Here is a 27,970-nt window from a genome sequence, read left to right as displayed (position 1 = left end):
TCCTATGTTTGGTATGTGGGAATAATAGAGGGATTAAAAGCAAAATTTACAAGATTGTCCTTTTATTATCATATGCCACAAAAATATATGCCACAAAACAAGGGTAGTATTGTCTTTTTAACAATTTAGTGAATTCCCCCCCAAAATATTACTTGCCACCACAGGTAATAAAATGTAGGGAATACAAGCTAATTATTCCCAAGCCCATTCCCACCAACCAAACATGAGTTTACAAAGACTAGGGATTATTATTCCCATTCCCAACCCATAATCCCACTTACCAAACAGCCCGTTAGGGTAAAAAAAAAAACCTAGCTGAAATTAACAACAAAAACATGATCATTATGGACATGAGGGATCTCTATTTCTAGTTTTACAACCTCACTTTTATAATTATTTGCAGAATCTCTTGTTATCATGAAAAATAGGCTGCCTTTGGTCTACTATGAGTAAAGATCTATGAATCTATCCAACAATATGAAAGGATTATGATTCAATCTTTACTCGAGTTGGTCACACCTATTTTACACATGATAGGTTATATAAGTGACCTTTTCAAAAATCCCCTTTATTCCTTTTATAAAAAAAAAGAAAAAGAAAACAAAGAGTTTGTGCACCATGTTAAAGTTGACATAAAAAAAAACTCATAAAACAATTAAAGGTGTAAGGAGGAAAATATGAAAAAAATAAAATCAAAACCTTAGGGAGGGAAAGGTATGAAAAGCAACTTTGAGAGACATATCATACATTTTGTTTCATGAAATTTTTTTGGAGTTGATTTTTCTTCTAACTTACAACTTACCCTAAAAGTTATTTGTTCACCTCTTAGATCTTATCTTTCTAGGTACTAACATAAAACTCTTATTGTATCTTTGTTCTTGTTTTAGTTCTAGTTCCAAGATTAATTACTTGACTTTCAATCATTTCTTAAACAATAATTTATATAAAACATCACACAAGGAATTTTCTTTTAACTACTTTTGAATTGTATCCTCTAAACTTAATTCACAGGTGAAAAGATTATTATTTCCTTGAAACACATTTTATGAGCAAGTAGTTTAAATGCAAAAAAAAAATAAGAGTATTGCTTCTTCATTCTTGTCAGCAAAATGCAAAACTTTTTTAGCACTTAAAAGGGTGAACATGATATAAAAAGAGAAAAAGACCTTTCTATCTTGTTCCTAAATTTAGATGTAAATACTAAAAATTAAACTGATAAAATAGGTAATGAAGCCAAAAAAGAGAGTTTCATGCACATATCTAGGTTTTCTCTCATTTAAATTATTCTTTTACACATTAAAATCATGTAAGCATGTAAAAGTAATTTTTACCAATATGTTATCCAAATTGCAAGAAGTTCGTTCTTACAAAGGTTTATAAACACTTGATTTTCTCTTATTTTTAAAGGATCATCTAAACCAAAAGCTTAACCTTATGGTTGAAGCCCATTCTCTTATCACGCCCCTTCACATGAGTGCCTTTTAGGCTTGAAATGTAGACATAGCATAAACCTCCTCATATGTAGTGCGTAATATTCCACTTGAAAGAAGCAGAGGATGAGATTTGAACATGTGACCTTGTCACGTTGGCTTTAATAACGCTAAAGGAACATGTTAAAGCCCATGATCGGTTTATACAACATTCATCCCTTATTTTTTCTCCATAGAGGTAATGTTAATTAATTTTTGGTTGATAGAAATTAATGAAAGTGAAAAGTGGTAGGGTTAATGGAGTAGTTGTGAGAGTAAAGTTATGGTCCCATATGTCCAAAAACACAATGAGGCAAAAGTATAGGGATGGACTAAAAGAAAAATTGGGGTAAAATATAAGGGACGGTGGAAGTATACTCATATTGTTAAATACGAGTCTGGGTCACACCCTTAATCGGAGAGAGAGTCCACTTTACAAGTCCAAGAAGGTTCCTTCCCAATATCATATGGCATAGGAAGAGTAGCCCCTTAGAGCAAGTTTAGCCCCAAATCTTAAGACTTGGGGTGACATCATCATTTTAAGTCTTAAGACTTATGCTTAAGACTTTTCCCATTTTTCTTCAAAAATCTCAAGCAAGTCTCAAATTGAGTCTTGAAATTTCAAGACTCAACTTAAGACTTAAGATTGGATCCCACTACTCCCACCTCACTTTTATTTTTAATATCCTTTTTTTTTTCTTACACTTTTCTACATATAATATGTCAAATATTTAAGTCTTAGGGCTAAAGTGATAAATATGTGTAAGTCTTAACAAGAATTTGATGACATCATTTTCAATGGAGACCACCAAAAATGATGTCACATTCAAGTTTTAAGACTTGAGGCTAAACTTGCTTTTAGCTTTATAAAGTGTTATAACTCTCTCTTCTTTAATCAATGTGGGCGTTCACATGTGGTGTTTGGTAAAGCTATGCCTTAATTTTTATTTTAATGAAATTTTTACTTTTCATCATTATAAACACATTACATTAAAACAAATCAAAAAGGTAAAAGATACTCATAAGAAATCTTCTTTCTATAGGATGAGGCAAAGGAATAAAAAAGGTAAAAGATACTCAAAAGGATATATAACAGTGCAAGATAATGTGAAAAAGACAATTACAAAGAGGGGCTATAATGTATTATTTTGAAGATCCTAATAAATACCCTTTGTGCAAGGTAAGTAAGGGTTAAATAAGCAAGGTAAAGAAGAATCAAACATATAAGTGAAGAGTATATTCTCATTTATCCTTCGATTTATGAAAGTTGATTTATAATGGATACATAATTTTGGCTCAAACCAACATGCTCATTGTTAAGATTACCGACTAAACACCTAACTATACATTGTCCATAGTAGTATCTAGTTACTCATCTATACCTAAGGAAGGCCACAAAGATCGTTTTCGATTTTCCCACAAGTTAGCACACATCAATGGTTTTGAAATTATATCTTGTGTGCTTAACTTTTAAACCAACCATTCCTCATTATGTCTAGGATAAAGAATTAAAGACTAGGATGTGCTTAACTTTTAAAACCAATCATTCCTCATTTTGGGTTGATTATGTCTAGGATAAAGAATTAAAGACTTTAAATTCTTCAGTTTATTTCATATTATGAATTTAGGGTTTTAAGTATTCCTGCCTTTAATCACAATCCTTTTAGTTTATTTCATATTATGAATCAAGGGTTTTAAGTTTATTATTACTTCCTTTAATAACAAATGAGAGTTAGTTTATAACCTTATAAGTTTTTGGAATGTTTAACTATTTATTGAGTAGCAAAATATTCTTAAAATTTGTTAAAACATTGTTCGTGTCTAATGTTAATGATGGAAGGCCTTTGTTGAAGCTTCATACATTTTGAAATCAGTTTTATAGTGTCCTATAATAAAGATGAATCCTTTTTTTTTTTTTTTTTAATATTTTGGGCATGGTTTAGAAAATAGTTGCATAGGTCACATAATTAGTGGTTTTACCTCTTATCATGACTAGATGTAGTTTTGTTCATAAATATAAACTCATTTTACATAATAGACTTTGAAAATATATTAAATATCATTCCATTGAACATTTGAACTAAGGCTATTTACCTAAGGTAGAACAAAATTTTAATATTAGGATATTCCACTATAGCCTTAAAACATACAAATGAATCAAAAGCAATTTCATTTTTGTATATATCAAAGTAAGTTCACTTTTTTACAAAAGTTTGAAAGATCATGAAATCAAAATATTTTCATGGTGTAAAACTTGGAGACTATGTTCTTACAATAATATGACAATGAAGATTCATTTGTGTAGTTAACAATAAGCATTCTGTTACAAAAAAAAAACCTTCAAAACTTAATTATTATGGAAAAAGGAAATTGCGATGTGTTTTTTCCTTTTAAGCGGTTTTATCTTTGAATCTTGCTTTTGTACCATTTGCAAAACTCTCTCCTTCTTGTCCTTCTAGTGAATGCAAAAATGAAATGATTGATGCCCTTATCAAATAAACAAACAAACAAGACCATCATGAACTTTCATGTTAACATAATCAAAATTTCATTGATATCACATCAAAGAAAATAATGCTTTAATGTTTCAAATACAGAACTTATAATGATAGACATAAATTTTAGAAACACTCATACATCACTGAAGTAAAAAGTCTAATGCATTTCTTACGATTAGGACAAAAACAAATAATTGATATAAAACTCATTTTAAAAATCACACATCTATGATAAACAAAGCGGAGGTGATAGGGTCGTCATGAAATGGAGTTAACTATTAGTTTCACACAAGATACCTTTATAATCCTCATTTTAGTTCATGTAGCCGATCCATTAATAGAAAATGCAACGATACATTAAATACTATTTTGTAATTAACCATCATAAATCAAACTATTTCAATCAATTTTTTTCCTCTTCAATTAAAGGAAAGAACGAAAGATTATCATTATCCAACTTCCGTAGTTATATCTTATTTTTTATATTTTTATAATTTACTTATCTGGGACTCATATTTCATTTCTACATTAACAATTTGTTTGAAGGTAAGTATTATGATGTTAATGAGGCTAATATGTTAGTTAATAAGATTATGCACATAACTACTGGAATATAAATTACATATCTACCTGTACTAATGACCAATTTTGGCTCATCTTATTCCATATTAGAATTTATTGTGATGGATCTTAGTAGAAAAGTGTTTTCCAATATATCGTTGATATAGATATCTTGATTCAATCTCATGGTGATGGTGGTGATGATGAGGATTTCAATGCATGGAGGCGAAAGAAGTGTTGAGTAGTCTGTTGTATAGTGGTGGCGGTGGTGTGGTGGAGCGAGGATGGCAAATGAAAGAATGTCAGTAGGGTGGCCTGGTGGTGGCAAGTGGCAACTGTAAAGATAGGGAGTGGGAGTGGGAGTGGGGTGGAGGCAAGTACGAGGACGAAGAGAGAAAGTCAAATGCCTATTGTTGTTGGATGTAAGAGAGGAGAGTGATAGGGTCTAATATGAGGAGAAAAAATAAAAGTAAGGGTAAACTTGACATTTTACTATATAATATGCTTAATAATATAGAAACATAAACTAAAACGGTTTTTCACCTTATATCCATGAGAGAAAGTCAAATGCCTATTGTTGTTGGATGTAAGAGAGAAGAGTGATAGGGTCTAATATGAGGAGAAAGAATAAGAGGAAGGGTAAACTTAACATTTTACTATATAAATTATGCTTTATAATATAGAAACATAAACTAAAACGGCTTTTCACCTTATATCCATGAGTTTTTTTTGCTTATTCATCATATACCCCTGAATTTTCACAAAAATACATCATATACCCTTAATGACTAATGATATGTTAACTTCATCGGTTATTATGGTTAATTATGACTCGAAATCACCCTAAATACATTCCTTTATTTATGAAACCACCTACAATCCTTTTTCCCACCCCTAAAACCACCCTAAAATCCCTTTTCTCATCCTAAAAATCAATCATACGAATATGATTATAGAGATTTGGAGAGGTTTCGGGGATTAGAGAAAGAAGATGAGTCGTTTCGGGGATGTGGGGAGATATCTAAGGTGATTTCGATGCATAATTAATGAAATTCTACTCATCTTGTTGTCATTAGGGGTATATGTTGAATTGTTGTAAAAACTTATATGGTGAATTTTGTAACAATTCAGGGTTAACAAAAACCTCAGGGGTATATGGTGAAAAAACTGTAACTAAAAAGAAACTTTCCAAAAAGAATGTGTGTCAACTATAAAAAAAACAAAAGAAACTTTCCAAAATGAATGTGTCAACTAAAAAAGAACGAAGGTTGTATTTTATTAATGTTGTCGTCATGGACATATCTACGCATGTAAGTAATTCTTCATCCATCATTGTCGGTCCATTGTAGATAAAGGAGGGAAGTTTGTTAATGACAAACAGGGTAAAATGTTTTGCACTCCAGTAAATTTGAAGGACTTCTTGGTAAGGGTTGTTAAAGCCTTTTTTTTTTTTTTTGGTTTGAAATATTATGGTTGTTTGAGATGGAAATTTAAGCTCCTTAAACATATTTTAAAAGGGCTATTAGTTTAGTGCATTTAAATCTACACAATTTTTTTTTTATCCATTGTAATAATATATTTTTCCTTATTTTTTATCCTTTGATACAGAAGAACATAAAGCCATTTCAAAGATTCTTTTCCTCTTGGAGGTACAATAAAAGGATGAACTAATCTAAATATCATATGAAAGAATCTCATAAGGGTGACCTTTAAGAGTACATGGCCATATCAACTTTGGACTAGGAAAATTTATATTTTAAGGACTTGTAATTTAAATTTTTAAGTGAATTTTTATTTCATATTAATTTCTCGCTTGTTAGTCCCTTATTCCACGAGTTTCACCCATTTCACCCGTGAATGACGAATGAATAATGGATACGGGTGATATATTAAGCGTGTAATGGATGGATGTAGATGGAGAGTATTGAACGGTGGATGGATGCTAGTGAAGTTTCACTTGCTCCAAATCCGATCCAAATCCAATCCAAATCCAATCCGTTGTCATATCTTTTTGTACATAACCACCTATTCTATGGGTAAGAGACAAATCACATGGTAGGAAACCATAGTCGAAGAACCAAAATGAGTGGAATAGCTTTCGTGACTTATACAACCTTTGTTGGCATTGTTGAAGACAAAGTTGATGGTTCACTTTGCGGTTTTGAGAAAGGTACATCAGGAGTTTGGTAGTTTTGCGAGTAGACCAATCGCACGGAGGAGTTACAGAATTGGACTTGGTGGTTGTCTAAGTATCTTAATGAAATGTCAGACTAGTGATAAAACCACTTATGATTGCTTAAAAGGTGGAGGAATAGGCTTTGCAAATGGTGGATTTGGTGCAAGTGGTCTAACAGGTAAGAATGAATATTAGTGTTGACCTTTGCTTCTTCACCGACAATAAAACTAATGTGAAGTTGGGTGGAAATCAAAATCTCAGTAATAGAAGAAACTTGTAAAACAAGTGAAGTATGGAAGAAGCTTCATTGCAACCATCTATGAATGAAGGAACATGAAGATTCTAAAAGTGATAAATAAGGATATTCTTGTAATTGGTCAAAATGATGGAATCACTACTAAGGTTAAGTGAAGGTCACATGCATTAGGTGGAAGTGTGAAGAAAGATCCTTTGGGGACAAATATTTTGAGTGATGTCAATACAATTAAAAGAAAAGTGATGTAAGGCTAGCCTAAAAAATGTAGGAGTTAAGTGAAGAAATTATGCTTACTCATAAAAATGAAAGGCCTAAAAATGAGATTGGTATCTTCAGATTACTTTTCATTCCCTAAATCTTAACCAACATTCAATACAACCCATATGAGATGATAGTGGATCTTGAACTCAACCCACATCCATGGTCACCATAGATCCAGATTCCTTTTCGCAGATATGGGTTCTTAAAATTTAGACCCAACGAATTTGCGTTAGAATCGGATCATTTGAAGAAAAGATCGCTTTAGATACAGGGTTTAACATGATAATTGCACCCTAAATCTTATACTTTTTTTTTTCCTTCTAATAATCTAATTCAGTATTCCCTATCTCTACAACATAACTCAGTTACAATGTTGTCAGAGGAGCATAAAGGAGTTAGTTAGAGGAATATCTTCATAAATAAGAGAAGAATAGATAACTTAATTGATTGGTTGTTTTGGCTTAACTTGGTAAGCTAAATTGGGGCACCTCGTGAAAGTGGAATTTTCGTTCATAATTTTTGTAATTTCATTCATGATTTTTGTAATATGGTTTATTAATCAAAAGTATCTTCTTCGTCTTTAATTTCTACCATTAATGATGTTTATGCTATATTAGTTTACAGCATAAGACTTGGATGGAAGAATGCTAGACAGAACAATATATATATATATATATATATATATATATATATATATATATATATATATATATATATATATATATATATATATATATAAAATGAACTTAAGAAATACTAGTTTTTTTTTTTTTTGATTTATATAAATCTTGTTTATACGTTTATCTGAAAGTGCATCATAAAAGGTAGTTAGGGATCAAGACTTGATCAAATATAATGAAAATCTATTATAAGTGAAAAGACAACAAATAATGTATGTATTTTGGCATGTCGGTGAGTTACGGAGTTGCGTAGGCACTTGTTACTCACCAAAGGTTGTTGACAAGTCAACCTTAGAAAAGTGACCTAAAAAAAAAGTCAACGTTAGAAAAGTGACCTGAAAAAAAAGTCAACCTTAGAAAAGTTAACTAATGGGTTTGAAAATAACATTGCTTAATTTTGACCAAGGAAAAGGAGCCAAGCATTTATATTGCTAGAACAATATCGCATTGCTTGAGTTCGTTTGACTCGTAGGGAAAGTCTTTATTCTAACTAATCTTCCATTTTTCGTGCTCTCATTTTCTTGTATTATTGGGTCATGCTACGAGTTACTCTTAGTAATCTACTCCTTAATCCAAGTGTTAAAGTTCGCGTATCTAGCCGAGGATCTAATGTAATTGGTTGTTTTCATTGACGACTTAGTCTTTTATTCAAGTTGAGATTGGTTTTAATTTACGTATGTCGAGTTTTAGGTCTTCACATCAATATTTAGTGAGGGGAGGGGGGGATGTGTAAAGACTTTGGCTTTTCTAGAGGTGAAAGGATTTTAGGTTATAGGGAATGTTTGCTAAAAAGATAAACCATGTCCTGTGGAGTATGGGGAATTTTTTTTCCCTCTTTATAATTAGGGTTGTAAACATTATAGAAGGAGATAAGAATTTATGGTTAAGTAATAAAAAGAAATTGATCTAAGATGTAAATTAGTAAATTACCTATGTAAAGTAAATGAATTCGAATTTTCGAAGGACGCGACCACAACCCGGGTGATGGGGGGGGGGGGGCAGCCACAGCACGAGGGAAAGGGTGGGTGGCCTTCCTTCTACTGCGTAAGCAAGAATGGTTTCTAATTCAATAGGGAATCTATTTATTATTATTAGTTTAGTTAAATAGTGAACGAATCTAAATAAAATTGAGAACTAATCCGCCTACACGTACCGCAAGAAGAGCCCAAATGCCCCCCTCCTCGTTTAGTTCTTGGAAACAAGTGTTGTCATCCAGTAAAGGATGGTAAACGTCAGGGGCAACAGGTTCGGGGTTTGGTACTTGGTTTATGCTTTCCTCTGAGTTACGCCAAGTGCGGCCTGCCTGCACAATAAGAAAATGAGGTCCGGAATCCAATGAACAACAACGATTACTTAGGATCAGCTTGCGAGAACTATGAAAATGGAAAGAGAAATGAAGAAGGAAGGATAGGGGTAATCAGTTAAGATCCTAATGAAATGTGTAGTAAAGATAAATATGGGAAATTTTATTACTTCCAATATAGGAAATCGAAGAAGCAGGCCTTGTAGATGTTTAATAGGTGTTTAAATTTATTGTTTAACCTAAGAGGAAAAGACTAATAAAAGAATTCTTTGAATGCATTTTGAAAGTGGATCTTAATCTATAAAGTTTAGTTATCTATATAAATCCAATAGATTTTTTTTAGGGAAGAATTCGATTGTTGTGGTTTACAACAAAATAATGTGTAATATGACTTCATTGGTATTTTTATATATGCAAGTTTCTTCAGTTTGTTCTTGCCATATTGTCCTTCTTTTGCGAAAGATTAAAAAAGTACTGAAAAATCATAGCTTTTGTTTACATCGTTTTAATTTGTTTTCTTTTATCTAACAATTTTATTTGTATTTTTGATGAGGTAAATATGAACAAAAATAATTTTTTTATTGCATATAATTATATTGTAAACATTAAATACATAAGTATAAGCATCTGCTCACTTCATTAAAAATAATTAATATTCAGTAAAAATAATTTTAGTTTAGTAAAAATACTTGGATGAGTTTGTTAGGGCAATAATGACTGGCATGGGGAATGGGGAATTCTTGGAGTTGGAAGAAAATGCCCTTGGTATAGGCTAATACCGAAAGGTGAAGTTGTTGCGTGATGCTTCTAGACTATGTTGTAGATTCCAAAAAAATAAAGGTAAGAGGGGAAGAGAGGCTCGAGTGGATTTTGCATATAAGAGATTGACATGTTTTGCTTCACATGTGGAATTATGGGACACTTGGAGCGAGACTGTTACAATGTCATTGAAGAGGATATGAAGAAAAGGCTAGGATGGGGAGTTGGTTTCAAAGCAACTTCTAGGAAGGGGAGAGCAACAGAGGCCAAAGAAATAGAGAACCTGTTGCAAAACAAAAATAACCAAAGGTAGAGAGTTCGATGATTGCTAGCAAAAGGTGTAAGGAGGTTTCGAAAGGGATGGTGATTTCTTATGAGCAACTAGCCTCGGAACACCATAGTTTACTTCCAGTTGTCCCAAGGCAACCGGTACATATGGAAGGAAGGGGATATAAAGAGGTGATAAGCGGTACATATGGAAGGAAGGGGGGATAAAGAGGTGATAAGGAGTGCTGGAGAGGGAGACCATAAGGATGGCGAGTCATTGCTGCAATGTGAACCAATTTTCGTTATTAGTAATGGTAGTGATGGTCTAAACATGAATATAAGAAGAAGTGGAAAAGGAAGGCTAAAGCAGAATCTTAGGATGTTATCATGGATATTATTTTTACCAAATCAAAGAAGAAATTCCATATTAGCTAATTTTAAAGGAGAGGAAAAGGGAGATAAACGTTCTAAGAAAATGGAGGTTATGAGTGGTGTAGTTAAGACTTTGACAGAGGTTGATGTTACCCTCCAACCCTATCGAGAATTACGAACCTATTATGTTAGAACTATTGAGGGATGAGCAACCCTCGGACACTTCGCCAGCTCCGTAGGTGGAGCAACATTTATGGCCCCAATATTATATTTTTGTCGGAGATGATGATCAAGAAGAATGCCACAGAGAATATTAAACTTTAGCTTGGTTATGCTCATGCGGTTGGAATGGAAAGTAGAGGTAAAGTGAGTGGTTTATGCATATATTAGAGGGATGACATTGAATTCTCACTTGTTTTGTTTTCCTAAAATTATATATGTGAATGATAGTGTGCCTTGTTGGAGGTTTGTTGGATTTATGATGGCCAAGGAGGAGGACAAACACAAGAAGGGACTTTGATTCGACACCTTTACGATGGGGTGGAAATACCTATTATATTTGAAGGCAACTTCAACGAAATCCTTAGCTATGAGGATATTAACAGAGAAGTTGACACATTAAGAAGAGAGGTGGAAAATTTTAGACACAGTTGATGTGTGTGGCCTTCGAGATCTTGGCTATGTGGGTTAGTGGTACACTCGAGGGAGGGGAATCAACTAATACTAGGGTTTGTGAGCAGTCATACTGTTTCCTTCCTTTGAGCTTTTTCCCAATATGATAGTGGACCATTTGGTCGTTATAAATCAAACCACACCGCAATTGTTATCGAGCAAAAAAAAAAGGGAAGAAGAAGAAGAAGAAAAAGAAATGGAGGGAATTCAAGATTGAAACTTCATGGTCACTTGATGAGGGTAGCGAGCAGGTTGTTAAGGGTGCGTGGGAGAGCTTTGCTCGGGGAGAATGCAGTCTTTCGAATGGCTTTTGTGGGCGTAAGCTAGCTACTTGGTGTGCAGAGTTTCACAAAAATTTGTTGAACATATTACTGAGACCGAGAACAAGTTCAAAGCAGTCAACAAAACCCGATCTTATAAACTAGCTTTGAAGAGTGTTCTTTGCTCGAGAACTGATCTCCATGATAAACACGGGACCTATTGGTACTTAGGGTCATGTGTTTCTGAGGTTTGTGATAGTGATAAAAACATGAAGTACTTTGAACATAAAAGTCCCGCAAAGAAAAATAAAAAATTACATTGCGGGATTGTTTGACAATGGGAGTGTATGGTGTAAAGATATGGACGAGATTGAATAAATCGTTACTCATTTTAAGAGAATCTTTCCAATTCGTCTAACCCTATGGTGCATTTCAGGAGGTGCTTGAAGTTATAAGGCCGAAAATTTCCAATGAGATCAATTGTAAGCTTTTGAATCCGTTCACAAAAAATCAAATTTTCAAGGCTCTTCGGCAAATGCATCCTTACAAAGCTCTCAGCACACGGATGGTATGCGTAAGCTTTCATCTGTTCACAAAACAACCAAATTTTCAAGGCTCTTTAGCAAATGCGCATCCTTGCAAAGCTGTCAGCGCGAATGGTATGCATCAACGATTTTAGCACATTATTGTTAACATTATTGATGATGATACTGCTAGTTTCGTTTGTAATATCCTACATAGGTCCTTATCGCCTAATATTGTTCTTATTCCAAAGTAAAAGTCCCCTACTTCTACTTTGAAATTTAAACCAATTGCTCTATGTAATGTGCTAAATGAATTAGTGCCAAAGTCAGTTGTAATAAGGCTAAAAGTGTGTGCTTCCTAAGGTGGTAACCGAAAATCAAAATGCATTATTGCCATGGAACATTTCCACACTATGAAGACGAGGTGTAAAGGCCGAATATGATAGGTTGCGATGAATCTTGACATGAGCAGAGCCTAAGACAAAGTTTAGTGGGGTTTTTAGCGTTACTATGGGTTTTGATGGGTGATAGGTTAATATGATTATGAACTTTGTCTCCATGGTGTCTTACTCCTTAATGATAAATGGAAGAGTAAGTGGGTCGATAACTCCAACTAGAGATCTTTGGTAGGGGATCCTCTATCCAAAAATCTTTTTATTTTGATTACCGATGCTTTTTCTTACTTAATTCAGAATAAAGTGCAGAGTAAAGCTTTTCGTGGGGCAAAAGCAAGTCGTAATGGCCTCGAAGTTTCCCACCCTTATTTGCTGATGGCAGTCTTCTTTTTACGAGAGCAACTGACTGGAATGCAAAGTGATAGTTAATATATTCAACCAGTACGAAGCAGCATCTGAACAAAAATTAATTACCCCTTCCGTATTTTATTACTTGCTCTATTTCTCCATGTGCGAAGTTTTAAGATAAATAATACGAGTAAAAAGTAATAAAATATGAAGAAAGTGGGGAGGGTGGAAGAATAAAGTATGATAGTTGAAAGCAGAGAAAATATCAAAATATTAAAGTATGCTAGTTGGAGGTCTACTAAGAGAGAAGAAATTAGTGTTGTAAAATGTTTCAAAAAAAGAAAATGGAACAAGTAATAAATATACAGTCGTAAAAGAAAAGATAAGTGATTCAAGTAATAAACTGCGGAAGGAGTAAGAGAAGTTTGAGGTTTCCTTCAATAAAGGAGTTAGTGTTGAGCGAAGAAAAGGTTTTAAAAATTCTACACATGCGACAGTAGATAAATCTGAGAAATATTTAGGCATCTCTACAATTATTGGTAGTTTAAAACGTGCAGTCTTGTTTAGGCGTTGCTTGACATAATTTGGAAAAAGTTGCAAGGTGAAGGGAGATTTCCTGGGGTCGGCGTGGCCTTCGATATGTGGGGAATAAACTATACAGGGTTATGGCTAGAAGATAGGAAATGGAGAGAGAGTTAAAATTGCAAATATGAAGTGGGTACAAGGTGCTGTACCTGAACTGAAATCGATCTTATCCTTCGGGGAATAGGTTCTGGTAGGGTTAAAGATCTAATAATGGAAAACCCAAGACAATGGAATGCGGCTATTGTACGTGAAAGATTTGAATGGGAAAGGGCCAAAAGAATTCTCGAGATGGAATTGCCAGCGGCCAATGAGAAGGATTTTCTTTACGGGAATTATCACCCTTCGGTTAACTATTCAGTTAAATCGGGGTATGCTTCTTTAATGCGTAGTTCTTCTTTGAAACAGGTTTTCAACCAAGATTACACTTTCTTTAAGCTCATTTGGAGTTTATATATTCCCCTAAAGTGGAGCTTATTTTTATGGAAGTTGGTTACGAATGGTTTGGCTGTCAAGTCCAACTTGATACAACATGGGGTGGATATTGAAGGGGCCTGTGATTCGTGTGGAATGGTGGACGAAGATTTGCAACACTTTTTTAGGTTTTGCTCTTTTGCGAGGTATGCTTGGAATAATTGTCCTTTGCATATTCGCTCTTAAATTAATGAATCTACTCCTTTAAGACACTGCATCCAGCAACATATCCTACTCTTTAATAGCGAGGATGGGAAACGAAGTGAACGACTACATATTTTTGTGGGAGTATTGTGGAATCTATGATTAACCAGAAATGGACGAGTTTTTTAAAATGAAAGGGGGTATCTGACATTTTAGTCTAACTATGAATAGTCTTGAATCATTCCTCAAGCCAAATAAATGTCCTACTGGGATCTCACGACACTTGGATAGCAATAGGGTATTGCAGGGTTAATATTGGCCTCCCTGCCGCACCTTTACAAAATAATGTTGAGGTGGTTATTATGGTGGATGCATGGATCGTGGGATAAGACTATGGGACATGCTGGTTTTGGGTGGGCTTATTCTCTTGATGCTGTCAGCTTTTTGGATGGAGGAGGGGAGTATGGCACGGCTATGTCAGCCTTGCATGCGGAATCGGTGGCTTGCTTAAAAGCCATCAAATGGGCTCAGTTGAAAGGCTACCAATGCATTACAATTTACACAAAATCAATTTTTATTGTCCATATGCTGCGGTTTCCTAATAGAAGGGAAGTTCAATTACTATGGTCCTTTGATGAATTAATCAAGGATGGAGGTTCTTTCGATATGTGCACTATTTGGAAAATAAGGAGGGATCAATTGTCAAAAGCGCACTTTATAGCGGGTATTTGTAGACGTAATTTAGTTAGTTTCTCAGTGTATTTTTTCTTTTAGTTGCTTTTGTAAAAAAAAAAAAAAAGTTTAGAAGGAATGGGCTTTAAACTTTAAAGATCTCGCTGTTATGAAATGATGCTTTATTAGGACGCCAAGTGTGAAGGCCCACCCGGAATATGGACTAATTGTCTAATTGTTAGATTGGGTTATAAAGGCTAAGCGGTATCTTGATTAGATGTTTTTTTAGGCTAACTTGGGCTATCTCGGAGTTATGCTTGGAGGAGTATTTGGAGTTCCAAAGCCCTTGTAATAGAGGGCATCATTTGGAGGACATTAACAAAATGATAAAGGCACAAACTTTGAAAAAAGTTATAGAGAGAGAAAGAACTCTCTGTTCTTATCCCACCGCTTGTAGCACCGCCTTCTCCACCGCTCCCTTGCTCGCCGGCGTCTGACTTTTCTTCTCCTTGCAGTCGCCGGCGAGCCCCGTAGTCTCTTGTTTGCTTTATCCAACTTTAGTTTCTTTCAATAAAGAAGGCCAGGGAGTTCGAGGACGAAAACATATGCCCAAGTAGCAGCGTTTCGATGTAAAGTTATTGTTTTTCTTTGCACCGTTGCTTTGAGGAAGAAGAGTATTTTATCTACTTCAATTATACTTCTTCTGGGCTTTGTTTTTCTGCATCTCCCAAGCCAAGCTAAGTTATTCTTGTTGTTAATTAGGTTGATTTTAGTATTAGTGCCTGGGTTTAATCTAGTTGTGTAAGAGTTTCAAGTTGGTGCCTTTGGTTTAATTTTGTTGGCTTGGTGTTTCATTTTGTTGGTGTGTTCAGAGTTCTTCGTTTGGATATTACTCCATCGATTATCCGTGGTCAGCTAAAGGACGTGTTTTTGTTCTTTTAGTGTTGGGTGTTTCTTTGGTCTTAGTTTGGAGCTCTTTTGAGATGGAGTTGGAACTATGTCCTGCTTTTGCTGAGTTCCATCTTCCCAGTGAATATAATGACAAGAATGTTGTTTGTATTCTTGATTTGTTGGCTTGTCCGAATGATGTGTTAGTCCGTTCTAAAGTTTTCAAGGAGGAAGGTAACTCCTTGTTCAAAGAAAGCAAATTTAAACTTGCTTTGTCCAAATATGATTTAGCGAGTAAACTGTTGTGTTTTAGTTTGCCATCGACTCGGGAAGCTTTTGCTATGTTTCTCTCATTAGCATTTGCTTTACATCTCAATCTGGCTGCGTGTGCCCTAAAATTACAGGATTTTGATAGAGTAATTAAGTTATTTTCGTTTGTGTTGAGGTTTGACTCCTATCATACAAAAGGCTTCTTTAGGAGAGCCTAGGCTTTTAAGGGGTTAGGCGATCTTAAATCCGCCACATCCGACCTTTGCAAGGCAGTTAACTGTGATTTGAGAAATTTGGAAGTGTTGAAAGAATTACAAGAGGTTGAAAGACTTTTGGGTTATGCCTCTTCCGTAGATCACAATTTGGGGAGTTTAAGGTCTAAGCCGATCCTTGAAGTTACCTCTACTTTGGAAATGCAAGGAGTTTGTGATATGGAGGTCATTGCACAGGTGTTGCCTAGTGGGGATGGTATGGAGTGTGATGTTGTAAGTGCTAAGAGTGGGGTGTCTTCGCTAGAGTCATATGCTAAGGTCCCAAATGTTTTGGGAAGTGAGTCCTATCCGGGGTCAATTAAGTTGGATAATGGTTTACACCAGCACAGGTTCTCATCCCGTGGAAGTTCTGGTTCATCTCTTCAGATTACATCTTCTAATATGCAGCGTCTTATGCACGGTGATGTGCTGAGTTTTTTTTTTTTTTTTATCATTCAAAATTTGTATCAATAATGACAATTTGGGTTGTCCCGAGTAAAACTCAAATCTTGACAGAGGTCCCCTAGGTGAAAAAACCAGACCTCTATTCCTTTGGTTCCTCCGCTGTGTGGCTTGAAGCGCCAAGCGGCTCCCGTTCATAAGGTCTTGCGTGCTTCATCTCAATCGCCCACAGTTAACACAGCTGCAAATCAAGTTCCCGAAGAGTTGATCAAGGCCTCAGCATTTCAAGCTAGCCCGCAGATATGGGCTACTTCTCCTGGGTTTGTAGGCAGTCTTCAGGTTTCTGCATTTCGACTTCCAACTTAGCCATCAATGCTTAGGGTTTCGTCTCGCTTGAATCGCCAACAACGAACTATTTCTCATTCTCGTATTCGGACGTCAGGTAAGATGTGCTCTAATAAGGTTATTATAGGTTGTAGGATGGATCGTCTGGGATCAAAACGACGTGCGACTTCGCCTCTTGTTCCGGAGTCTATCAACTTAGATCGTGTGAAGCTTGCTCGCATTGGTCCTTCTTGGGTTTTTGTCACTTAATGCAATGGTTGTTTTGTGTAGTTTAGTTTTTCGTTTATAGATCCTATTGTCAAAAAAAAAAAAAAAAAAAAAAACAATATGGACATTAACATTTGGAGTGAAACTTGGCTAGTAGACGAGTGTGCAGAATTGTGACAAAAATTGAATTCGAAGACTTAAGGGTTGTGGGTGATCTGATTAATGGCAATAAGGGGGAATGACTTGTGGATTTAATTGAGCAATACATATACGAGGTGTATGCTTGTTATCCTTCTATGAGATTCATTAATAGAGGGAGGAAGGGTCCCGGTAGAGTGCATGCCCTGCCACCCTTTCCTTTTTTTTAAAAAAAATAAAATAAAAATTAAGTTAATTTTTTTTATTATTATTTAAAAATAAATGACTTTGTTATTGCAAACAATTAATTATTCTACTCCGTAATTTATTAGTGGTTCAGGTCCGGTGTTTTCAGTCTTAGTTTATCATATACTTCAAGCATGTGTGGATGAATGTTTAAATTAAATACTACCTCCGTTTCTTGTTAGCGGCAACTTTTGCTATTTAGGGGTGGTACACATAGTTGCACCTTTCTTTTTTCTTTCTTTTTTTGGTAAATTTTTTCTTATAAAATTATTATTTTACCCTTACGTAAAAATCATAAACTCAATTACATAACATAATCTGATTACATGAAATCATTTATCCAACATCATTAAATAAATAATTCCCACCAAATTATTTATCCATCAACCAACCTCATTCAATGAACCTAACCAATTCATTGATATTTGTTGGGTTCTTTATCTTCCTCATGTCTCTCTCCTTCCTCCATGAATGTTCATCTGGGTTCTTTATCTTCCTTCATGAAATTTTCTCTCCTTCCTAGATCTAACCCAACAAATCCTCACACTTGCTCTGTGATGTAACCCACTAATTTCCTTGAACAATTCCTTTTGCATGCCCCCGATTTACAATAATTTTATTGTACATCGAACATTTTTGCGAAAAGTGACCCTTTTTCTTTATAAAAGTGACCCTTTTTATTACAAAAGTGACCCTTTTTATTACAAAAGTGACTCATATTTTCACAAAAGTGACCCTTTTTTTCACCAAAGTAACCCTTTTTTCACAAAAGTGACCCTTTTTTCACAAAAACAGAGTATGAAAATAAAAAAAATAAACACAAAATGCAAAAGTTAACTCAATGACTCTACTTTCATCCCGTATCTTTATCTCTTTTCAAAACTAAACATTTCCACCATTAACAAACCTTCAAATTCTCTCTCCTCCATCAAACCCTCAACCCCCTTCTCCCTCTCCGTTCCCAACTGCAGCATTGAAATTGGAGAGAGAAAGTGGGAGGAATTATGAAGTTTTTAATATCATCGCACATTGAAATTGGAGGAAAAGATAATTGAAGAGTTGGATTAATCTTTAAGATTTAGAGCAAAAGTAGTGTTGAAGTGGAGAAAGATGTCGATATCGTCAAGTATCAGTTCCTTTAGATGCCATGAACCTTAAAAGAGGAAGGAGAAGAAGTTGCCAGCAACCGCCATTCAATAAATAATGTAAACCAGATTTTTTGTTAAAGTTTGTGTTCCTTGAAAAATACCCCATGAATTTGCTGAAAAAGAACCCATAAATTTGTTGAAAAACCCACCAAACCCACGAATTCGCTGGATCTACCCACAAATTTGCTGAAAAAAACAACGAAACCCACGAATTTGTTAAGAAAACCCACAAGTTTACTAAGAAAAACCAAGAAACCCAACAATTCCTCATAAATCTTCACAAAACTCATGACTTCATCACAATAACCACAGAATCCTAACAAAATCCTCAGATCTACACTTAAATATGGTTTTTGGGTGATTTCGGGGGTGTCCGATGTGCGTGTGGGTGGTTGTGGGTTGTTAGAAGGTGTTGTGGGTGGTTGTGGGTTGTTAGAAGGTGTTGTGGGTGGTTTCTGGGTGGGTGGTTACGACTGAGAGAAAGTGGTTTTTGGGCGACGATGGCAAGGTGGTTGCTGTTGGGCGACGGTTGTGGGGTGACTGTTGGTGGTGGTGGTCAATTTATTAATTACTTTCACTTTCTCTCTCCTACCCTTATTTATCAATTGTTTGATTCATTAATTAGCTATTATGATAATTAGCTATTATGAAATTTTGTCTTAAAATTCGAACCAAGGGGAAAGTTTCAACTAATAAGAAACGGAGGTAGTAGGATTTTGGATTACACATGATGACACATTATTTTTGATAGTACATGTCTACCTTCAATTGTTAATCCTATGTAACAATATAAACTAAGTACTGATTATGTAGATAGCTTTAAATTTCATCTGATATTGGAATGTTACATGTTAAATTTATGCTCAGTTTTTGTCCTTTTTGGTAATAGATAGATGGTTCAATGTGCTCTACGACCGATAATTATTTTATCAATGATAGTTATTTCTTAATTGGTTGTTCTATTTTTTTTATTTAAAATTTTAAATGTGTTTAGATTGGATTATTTTGTTGTCGATTAGTATGTGGTCGATTGTGCTTTACCAATGTTAGAATCTTGGCTCCGCTACTGATAAGATTATTCGAGCCTTTTCGAAAAATGGGGATTATTCAATTAAAATGCTTACACAATAGGTAAATTGTGCAATTCGGATGATTTCCACCATTCTTTTGTTAGAATTTAGGGAATGGAGGTTAGCCCAAAAGTCCGACATTTCCTTTGGAGGTTGTGCACAAATATTGTACACTGAATCATTTGATGTACTTTTGCCACTTAATTGAGAATGTTTTGCGTCTTTGGTGTAATTGTGAAGTCGAAATAGTGATCCATACGATTTTTTACTTTCGTTTAACTCGGATGAATGTGGCTCAATGTTATGGCCAAATGGGAGAGTGCGGATTCCATGTGCAATTTGATTGAGAGTTGGAAGATAGTAAATGCAAACCTAGTGCAAAAAGGAACTTCCATACTTGGTGTATTTGGTATGAAAGAAATAAGTGGGTCTTTGAGTAAAAATCAACCCCGATAATGCCCTCATTGCCAAAGTGTATAGAGTAGTGGAGGATCATGGTCTATATGCTAAACACATCTACGATTCTTCTCTTCGAAGATTGCAGCGAGGAGGACTTGTCTTGGGCCACCTCTAGACTAGTGAAGACGATCACAGAGGGTGGATTTGGTTTAGAGTCATTGCAAGAGATAGTCAAAGGGTATCTTTTTTTATCTTTTTCTTTTTTTTTTATGCCACGCGAAGAGTTTGAACCTACTGGAGCCCCAAAATTGCTGAAGCAAAGGCTCTGGCCATTAGGGATGTTCAAAATTGGTGTGGACCACATGGATTGTCTCCGAGTGAGAAATTTATTTTCCTGGCGTTCGGTCCAGCCCAAAACCCTACATAAATCGGTCTTGGACTGGAGTGGTTTTTTTTGCTTAAAATTATACATAAAACCTTTAATAATAATTACGATTATCCTTAATAAGCTTGGAAAACTTTAGTCGTATGAGGTATGAGCTTTTTTATACTAACATACAAAAACAGATGTTAAAATATTGTTTTTCCTTTTTTTTTTCAAGTTTTCCATAAATTATGTAAAATTTAGAAAAAAATTTATAAAAAAATTATAATCGGTCCAAACTGGTCCAATACGGGTAGGTTCGGTCCTTGATTTTTGAAATTCATTATTTCGGTCTTCAACCCGATCCAATCTTAGACCGATGAACCCTGCCGGCCATGGCTCTAAGGCTTCAAAGGAGGTTCGGCATTGAGGAGGTAATCTTGGAATCTAATGGAGACATTAATCAACATCTCTCAAAAGGAACTCTATTCCTTGTTACTTAGTGTTGGGTGATATTCTTGTAATTAGCTCTGAATTCAAGTCTATTTGTTTGTCGCATGTTAAACAGTAAGCTAATACCATTTGATTGAGAGGAAGTTTAGGAGGATCCTTATCCTAGTAAAAAAATTTCGTATGTACTCTTGGACATTTTGTCCCTAAATTAATATATAAGCTTGGTTTTCCTAAAAAAAAAGTTAGGTTTTCATAAAATACATGATTGTACATACTATTATTATTATGGTTGTTTCTATTAAATTGTTGATACATTAACAGTGCGACTAAAGTTCATGGTATCTATATAGTACTATACTGAAGTGGAGTTCTTTTTGGAGGAAATTTTTCCTCCTAAACCTTTATATATATATATATATACATACATATATATATATATATATATATATATATATATATATATATTCGTTTTATTATAAAAATAACAAATTAGTTTATATGTCAACTAACTAATCTGCTCCGTAAACTAATTAAAAAAAAAACTATATTGAACAAGTATTTTAAACAATTGTTAACCAATATATATTTCAAACTTGTAATTCCTCTATAATTTTAAATGTATGATTTACTTCTATATACTACGTATAACTTTGTCACGACCATTAAATTATACGAAGTAATTGACAACATATTTTGTGTATTATACTACGCTTAATAGACCCTTCTTGTGAATTCATGTTGTCAATATCACAATCGCACAAGTTAATACATGGCAACTAAAAAATCATCAAGAAGCTATGAAAGACTTCCTTCGTTTCTTTTTAGTTAACACGTTTGATTTAGGCACATATATTAAGGAGAGGAGAGAGAGTGAAAAAGCAAGTGAGGTAGCTTGTAAATGCAAGGTAAAAAATTTACCCCAAAAGAAAACGTGTCAACTAGTTAAAAAAAAAAAACTTCCTAAAAAGAAATACACGTCAACTAAAAGAAACTGAGGTAGTAGTTTTAATATCCTATCATTAAAAAGGTAAAAGTTCAACTTAAGGTTATCTTAATGTAAGTGATGTGTTTATTTTAGGTTGTTTCAAACTCAATGATTGATCTAACTTTCATAAATTTTGCTTGAACATTTGTTGGAAATTTTCCATGGGTATGAATAAATATTGTTTAACATCTAGAGATTAGTAAAACCACTAAAAAGCTTCATTACCTAAATTGCTACTTTGCCTAACACTTTTTTGTTTTTTATTCAACAGTGGTTGACTTAGTAACATCACTAAGGGCCTAATCTGATTTACTAAATTAAGCGCAGCTGAAGTGAACTGATTGTAGTTGAGCTGAACTAAAATAAATTGTTTAAGAGAGAAAGAAATTAGGAACTGAACTGAACTGATTGTAGCTAAGTTGAAGAGAACATGCCCTAAACAGCCCTAAAATTTACTCCGTATTGTTGAACATTGTCTAAGATACATTTACCTAAACTCCATAACGCTATATGTCAAAGATAATTAAGAAGTTGTATCTTTAAATCCATAAAATAAAGTTGTACTTTAGAAAGCAACCAAGGTGAGGCTAAAGTATCATCACACACATATATATCAAATATTCAATTTATATGAAAAATGATAGTTACTCGTGAAGAACGTAGAGTTCATAGCATGGTGAAATATAATTGTAATATCTAATATTGAAAGATTAGTTGGTTGATAACTTCATTCTTGTGTAGTTCATCCATTTGTTCAATGTCTATATACCATCCCTACTAATTTTATTTGCTTTAAGTGAGGAAGTATTAATGTGAAATCAATTTGGACAAGAAGGAACTTGAAAAAGGTTGTGATATAAATACACGTGCATTTGTTCATTAAGCACTTGAGGAGCACAAATGCACGTGTAAAGAACATCACATTTTGATAATGGAACATGGATTTGTTATTCTATTTATTAATTATTGGTATAATTAAGTGTATAACATACTCATCACATGTTTTTTTGTCAAAGTGTCATGCTCTTTAACATACGCATTTGTGTTATTTTGGTGTATAATGAGCAATGTGCATGTGTATCAAACAACTAAGATAATAAGGTTGAATCTTATGCCTTGTTTGGTTGAAAATATAAAATGAGAAAAGTGAATTTTTTGGGATTTGATAAATTGGATAGTTTTTTTTGGATAGTTGTTTAGTTGACACCCAAAATGGAAATTTTCATTTCCCACAAAACATGGTGGGAAATAAACAAGTTTAGGAAAGTATTAGGGAAATAACTTCCCATAAAATATAATTTTCTACGGGAATGTAATTCCCATGTCAACCAACGAGACCTTAATATAAATGCTTTAGGTGATATTAAATCATATGAAGGTCTTGAGGAGATAGATATGAAGGTTTGCAAATGAAGCTCTAAAGACCGATGATTCTTGGACTAAGCTCTAGTATTACAGAAGTTTGGACGAGAATTCTATTAAGATTATATGAATATTGCAAGTCCTTCCTTAATTGAATTGAACCCTATAATATCCAACATCTCCGCTAGCAAGCTTCATATTGAACATGAAGGTCCTTGTTAAGGTGAATGGTGAAAGCTATTGTGTGGATGCTAGCTTTGGGGAGGATTTGCACGAATGAATTGCTCCTGAAGTGTAGGCTGGTGAAGAAAACCCAACTTTTGATCAAGTTTAAAACCTTTAAAATTGTACATCATAACTCAAGTTTAGAATATAAATTCTAGAAAATATAAGGTATTGATATATGTATGAATAAGAAAAACCCTATACACAATATCTGAATAAATAAAGTCATCAAAAGTTGATAATACTAGCTAATCTTTAAGAACCATTAAAATTTGTGTCAAAATAAAAGAACCATTAAAATTAGTATTTTTATGTTAATCAAATATGAGACTCTATAATGCTCTAAAAACATGCACATAGGCAATCATTGCACTTTTGCATTCAACTTAACTAGTTGTTTTATCTAACGTATAATGTTGATAATTCTATGAAATAGTAGTATCTCATGAGTTGATATTTACTATTTTAAGATTTATTTTAAGATTTATAATTCTATGAAATAGTAGTATCTCATGAGTTGATATTTAGTATCTTTATGATTTTTTTTTTCTTTTTTTTGTGGACAAAAAACACCTTAGGGATTCTTTGACACCGTTTTTTGTTTTCGGTTTTTATTCATTATATGGAATATCATATGATTTTGAAAACAAAAAAAAACAAAATATATAACAGAAAAACACAGTGATGTCAAATGAACCTTTACGTCTTAGGTTTGGATTATTATACAAATCAAGACAACTACGAGTATTTTTATACAATATAGTTCGTCAAAAGTCTTTGATCTACTAGGCATGCATACATACATTATTACATATAGTTATATTTTTTTAGAGGTCGAATTCTTATAATAATAGCCAAGAAGATTTAATTTTAGAATTTGTTATATACACCTGGATATATCGTACACTCAACACAGTTAGTTTTTTTTTTTTTCTCTTCATTTGATGATAAAATGATCTTTACAAAGATGTTAGGTTACTAATTTTATTTTACAAAGTTGAATGGATTGAATTTCCTTAAGCTCGTCATCATCAATTAAGGGCCTGTAGTGATTTACGATTTACTGAGCTGGACTGAATTGAATTATTTATGAGAAAGGGAAATTAGGAATCGAACTGAACTGAAATTAAGCCGGAAAAAGGTCTTAAAGAGATTAAACCAAATACAGAACTACGATTTTTATTCATCTTGTTACTTGCAATTGACGACGACGATAACAACAACAAAAATAAAATAAAATAAAATCCTTAGTTCTTGTGAGAAAGGAATCAATTCTAATTACTTTTTATTGTGTCTACTTAGATTAAGAGAGATCATAACTTGATCAAATCTCTCACGAGTCAACTTAATTTGATCCATCTTTACGGCGCACGACCTTACCCTTGTGGGAGAAGAAGCCGACCCTAGTGAAAGTTGGGAATGTTACAACTAGACCTAGCATCCAAATCAATGGTAGAACTACTAGAACCGATCATAAAACTGGAAGCTAGAAGGAAGAAACATTTTCACGATATTTATACTAGTACGGAGAAACTTTTTTTTTTTTTGAAAGCTAGTACGGAGAAACTTAAACACATGTGTTACCATAAAAACATGTACTACATCTGTTTTTAAAAGATTGTCCCTATTTTTATAGGAGTATTATTAATCTATAGAATCAAAACGTGATAAATAAACGCTTTTTAAATACGAGAAGGAACTGTATTCCCATTAAAATCACATAACATGCTATGTAACTATCAAATCGACAGTACTTTGACTGTCAACAACACTTATATTATTCCCTTAACTATGAAGATAAGCCTAGTTTTTGTAAATTCAAACAATTTAAATAAGGCAAAACTATTTATAAATTATTTTTGAATTTAATGTTAAATTCCAAATATTCTTGTTTTCTTATTTTATGTAATTGCTTCCATATGGGACTATCATATTAAAACGGTACGAGTAATAAATGGTTGAAAAATCAATCCAAATCATATCATAATCTATATACGAATAATTCTAGAGATAAAAGGAATAGTTTTTATGAAAGACAAAATCAATCAAAATCGAAATGTATATATATATATATATATGGTTGAAATTAAAAGTTAATAATAAATTAAAAATTACGGGTATTAATATTCATTGGCGGACCTGCCCTTGTGCGTGGTGAGTCAAATGACTCACCAGGGCCCAAAAAAAATTTCTAAGTTTATTTAAAATAAAAAAAAAAAAAAAAATTATTTTCTTTGGTTGATTTTGTTGTTGTTTGTTTGGTAAACTTTGAACCTTTTGTTAATGTTGTTGGGTTTTTGATGAAATTTGAACCTTTTTGACCATGTGAATTGTAATCAGTGTTTATTTAGGGTGTTTATTGATGTTAATTATGTTTGTCAAATTGTCAATACACCATTGACTTTGGTAGATTTATATGGGGTTTTGCATATGTGCTGATTTGATTGGCGATTCGGACGATTGCTTATGATATAGTCGACCCACCCTAATGATATAGTCAATTATGTCTGTCAAATTGTGAATACACCCTAATGCTTGTACAAATTTTAATCTTGTCAATTATTAGAGAGCTAAGCTTGTCATGTTGTCAAATTTTTTTTTTTACATATTTGGTTATCGATTGTGACTCATCAGTCGGAAATTCTTGGGTCCGCCACTGTTAATATTAGTAGTACTTGTAATAACTGTAATAATTATTCACTAAATGATGTTTCCTTTTTCATTTGCAGGTTTGCTACTAAAAAAGGAAAGTTTCAACACTTTCACACTACTATTTATAGTACTCCGTATAACGAACCAAACAATCCAATAAAAAAAAGAGCTTCAACCTCACGCTATCCAATGTAATATTAATATACTAATCACGAGATAAACAGTTAAACATTCAACTAACTTCATGATTAAGAGCAACTATATCATAAAATATTGCTAAAGTACGACTGTACGAGTAGTATATTATACCATTAATAATAAACACTCACGTGATTCTTGTTAAAGACAAGGAAATTAAAACTCAAAAACAATAAAAATCAATAATATATTTAAAAATAAATTTAAAAAATATACTATAATAATAAAAATACTCCGTAGTACTAATCAAATCACCACAGTTACATTATACTGTACCACTTCAGTTAAAGGATAACTCCAAAGGTTTTTATTTATTTAATTTTATATTTTTTTTTGACGGGAAGAAGGTTAAAATTCTTTATAATTTCAATAATTCAGAATTGGAAGCACCGCCTCATAAATTGAAAAATATTTTTTAAAAATATAAATTAAAATGGCCATAAAATTAAGCATAAAATTGGTGCAATTTTGTATTTTAAACTTAAAAAAAAAAAAAAAAAATATAGAAAATCGAAATTATTACAACAACAAAAAAAAAATGAAAAACCAGCGCAGATCGAGCTTATTTATGTGAACAAAAACCTAAAATCGCGCAAGTAGTAGTAAATAAAACTCTAAAATCCAAACGAAAATGCAAAGAAAATTCATCATGCCATTTATACGAACAACAAAAACTTAAACAAAAAACTGAAACAACATAATAATACGAAAACAAAATTAAATGAAATAAGAGTGAGAAAGAGGAAGAATACTAACTTGGAGGAAGAAGAGGAGCCGCTAACGAATTCGTAAAGGCGACCACGATTAGAGAAGACGAGAACCGCAACATCAACCTCACACAGAACGGAAAGTTCTCGAGCCTTCTTGATCAATCCAGAACGCCGTTTTGAAAACGTTACTTGACGGCTGCTTTTATCTTCAATTCGCTTCATCTCAATCTTCCTTCTTCCCATCGCTTGGATCTCATACACTTATCTCTAATTTGGTTGAAGATGAGAAGTTGAATCAAGTTAATTATTATGAGAAATAGAAAAGAATCCCCAATATACTGTTTGGTTTTGTTGAGTGAGAGAGAGATAGGGAGCAATAAATTTTGACACACACAATTGGAGGACATGATTTTTTTGATTGGACGGATTTTTTAAACTACACGTGGTTTTTTTAATTATTTGGACTGGAGTGGATTTTGAGTACTTCCCTTTTTTTATGGGGTTTATCCTTTACCTATTTTCTATTTTTTTTTTATTCTTCCTATTTTTAGTAATTAAATTGCATCGGTATACGTTATTGTTTTTCTTTTAACATTATAAAATGTTTAATGTTGTGGAAGTGTTTTTGACACATCGCGTCATTATCTTCCTACGTTGTATACTTTGTCCATGTAAATGTGACTGTAATAAATAGTTCTATCACTCCTTGTAGGTTTTATTTTAATTATTTTATTTTATTTTGGGTCTTATTGTTCCGTTTGAAAACAAATGTCTTATTTTAACTCTTTGTACAATTTAAATGAGCCATCTTAACTTATTACTCCATATTAATTTATAACTAAAAAAAATTCAGTTATGTAGATATTTGTTAAATACTTGATATCAACTTTATATAACTATGCTTACTAAGGGTCTGTTTTCATTGACTGAACTGAACTGAACTAAGCTGAGCTGAGCTGAGCTGAATTGAACTGGACTGAATAT

General features: G+C 33.3%; 1 protein-coding gene across 1 annotated transcript in view; it reads right to left on the bottom strand.

Annotated features, from left to right (window-relative positions):
• LOC110690528 (agamous-like MADS-box protein AGL27) overlaps positions 1–27,450 on the bottom strand; it is a 34,543-nt gene extending 7,093 nt beyond the window's left edge. Inside the window, exon 1 of the mRNA XM_021867386.1 lies at positions 27,033–27,450. Coding sequence (XP_021723078.1) covers positions 27,033–27,229 — 197 coding nt within the window. The 5' untranslated portion in view covers positions 27,230–27,450. The remainder of the gene's footprint in view (positions 1–27,032) is intronic.
• Between the last annotated feature and the right edge of the window lie 520 nt (positions 27,451–27,970).

Source organism: Chenopodium quinoa, unplaced genomic scaffold (genome assembly GCF_001683475.1).
Source record: "Chenopodium quinoa cultivar QQ74 unplaced genomic scaffold, ASM168347v1, whole genome shotgun sequence".
Lineage (NCBI taxonomy): Eukaryota > Viridiplantae > Streptophyta > Magnoliopsida > Caryophyllales > Amaranthaceae > Chenopodium > Chenopodium quinoa.
The sequence above is the reverse complement of the archived record's forward strand: the minus strand, read 5'-3'. Positions and strand labels throughout refer to the sequence as shown.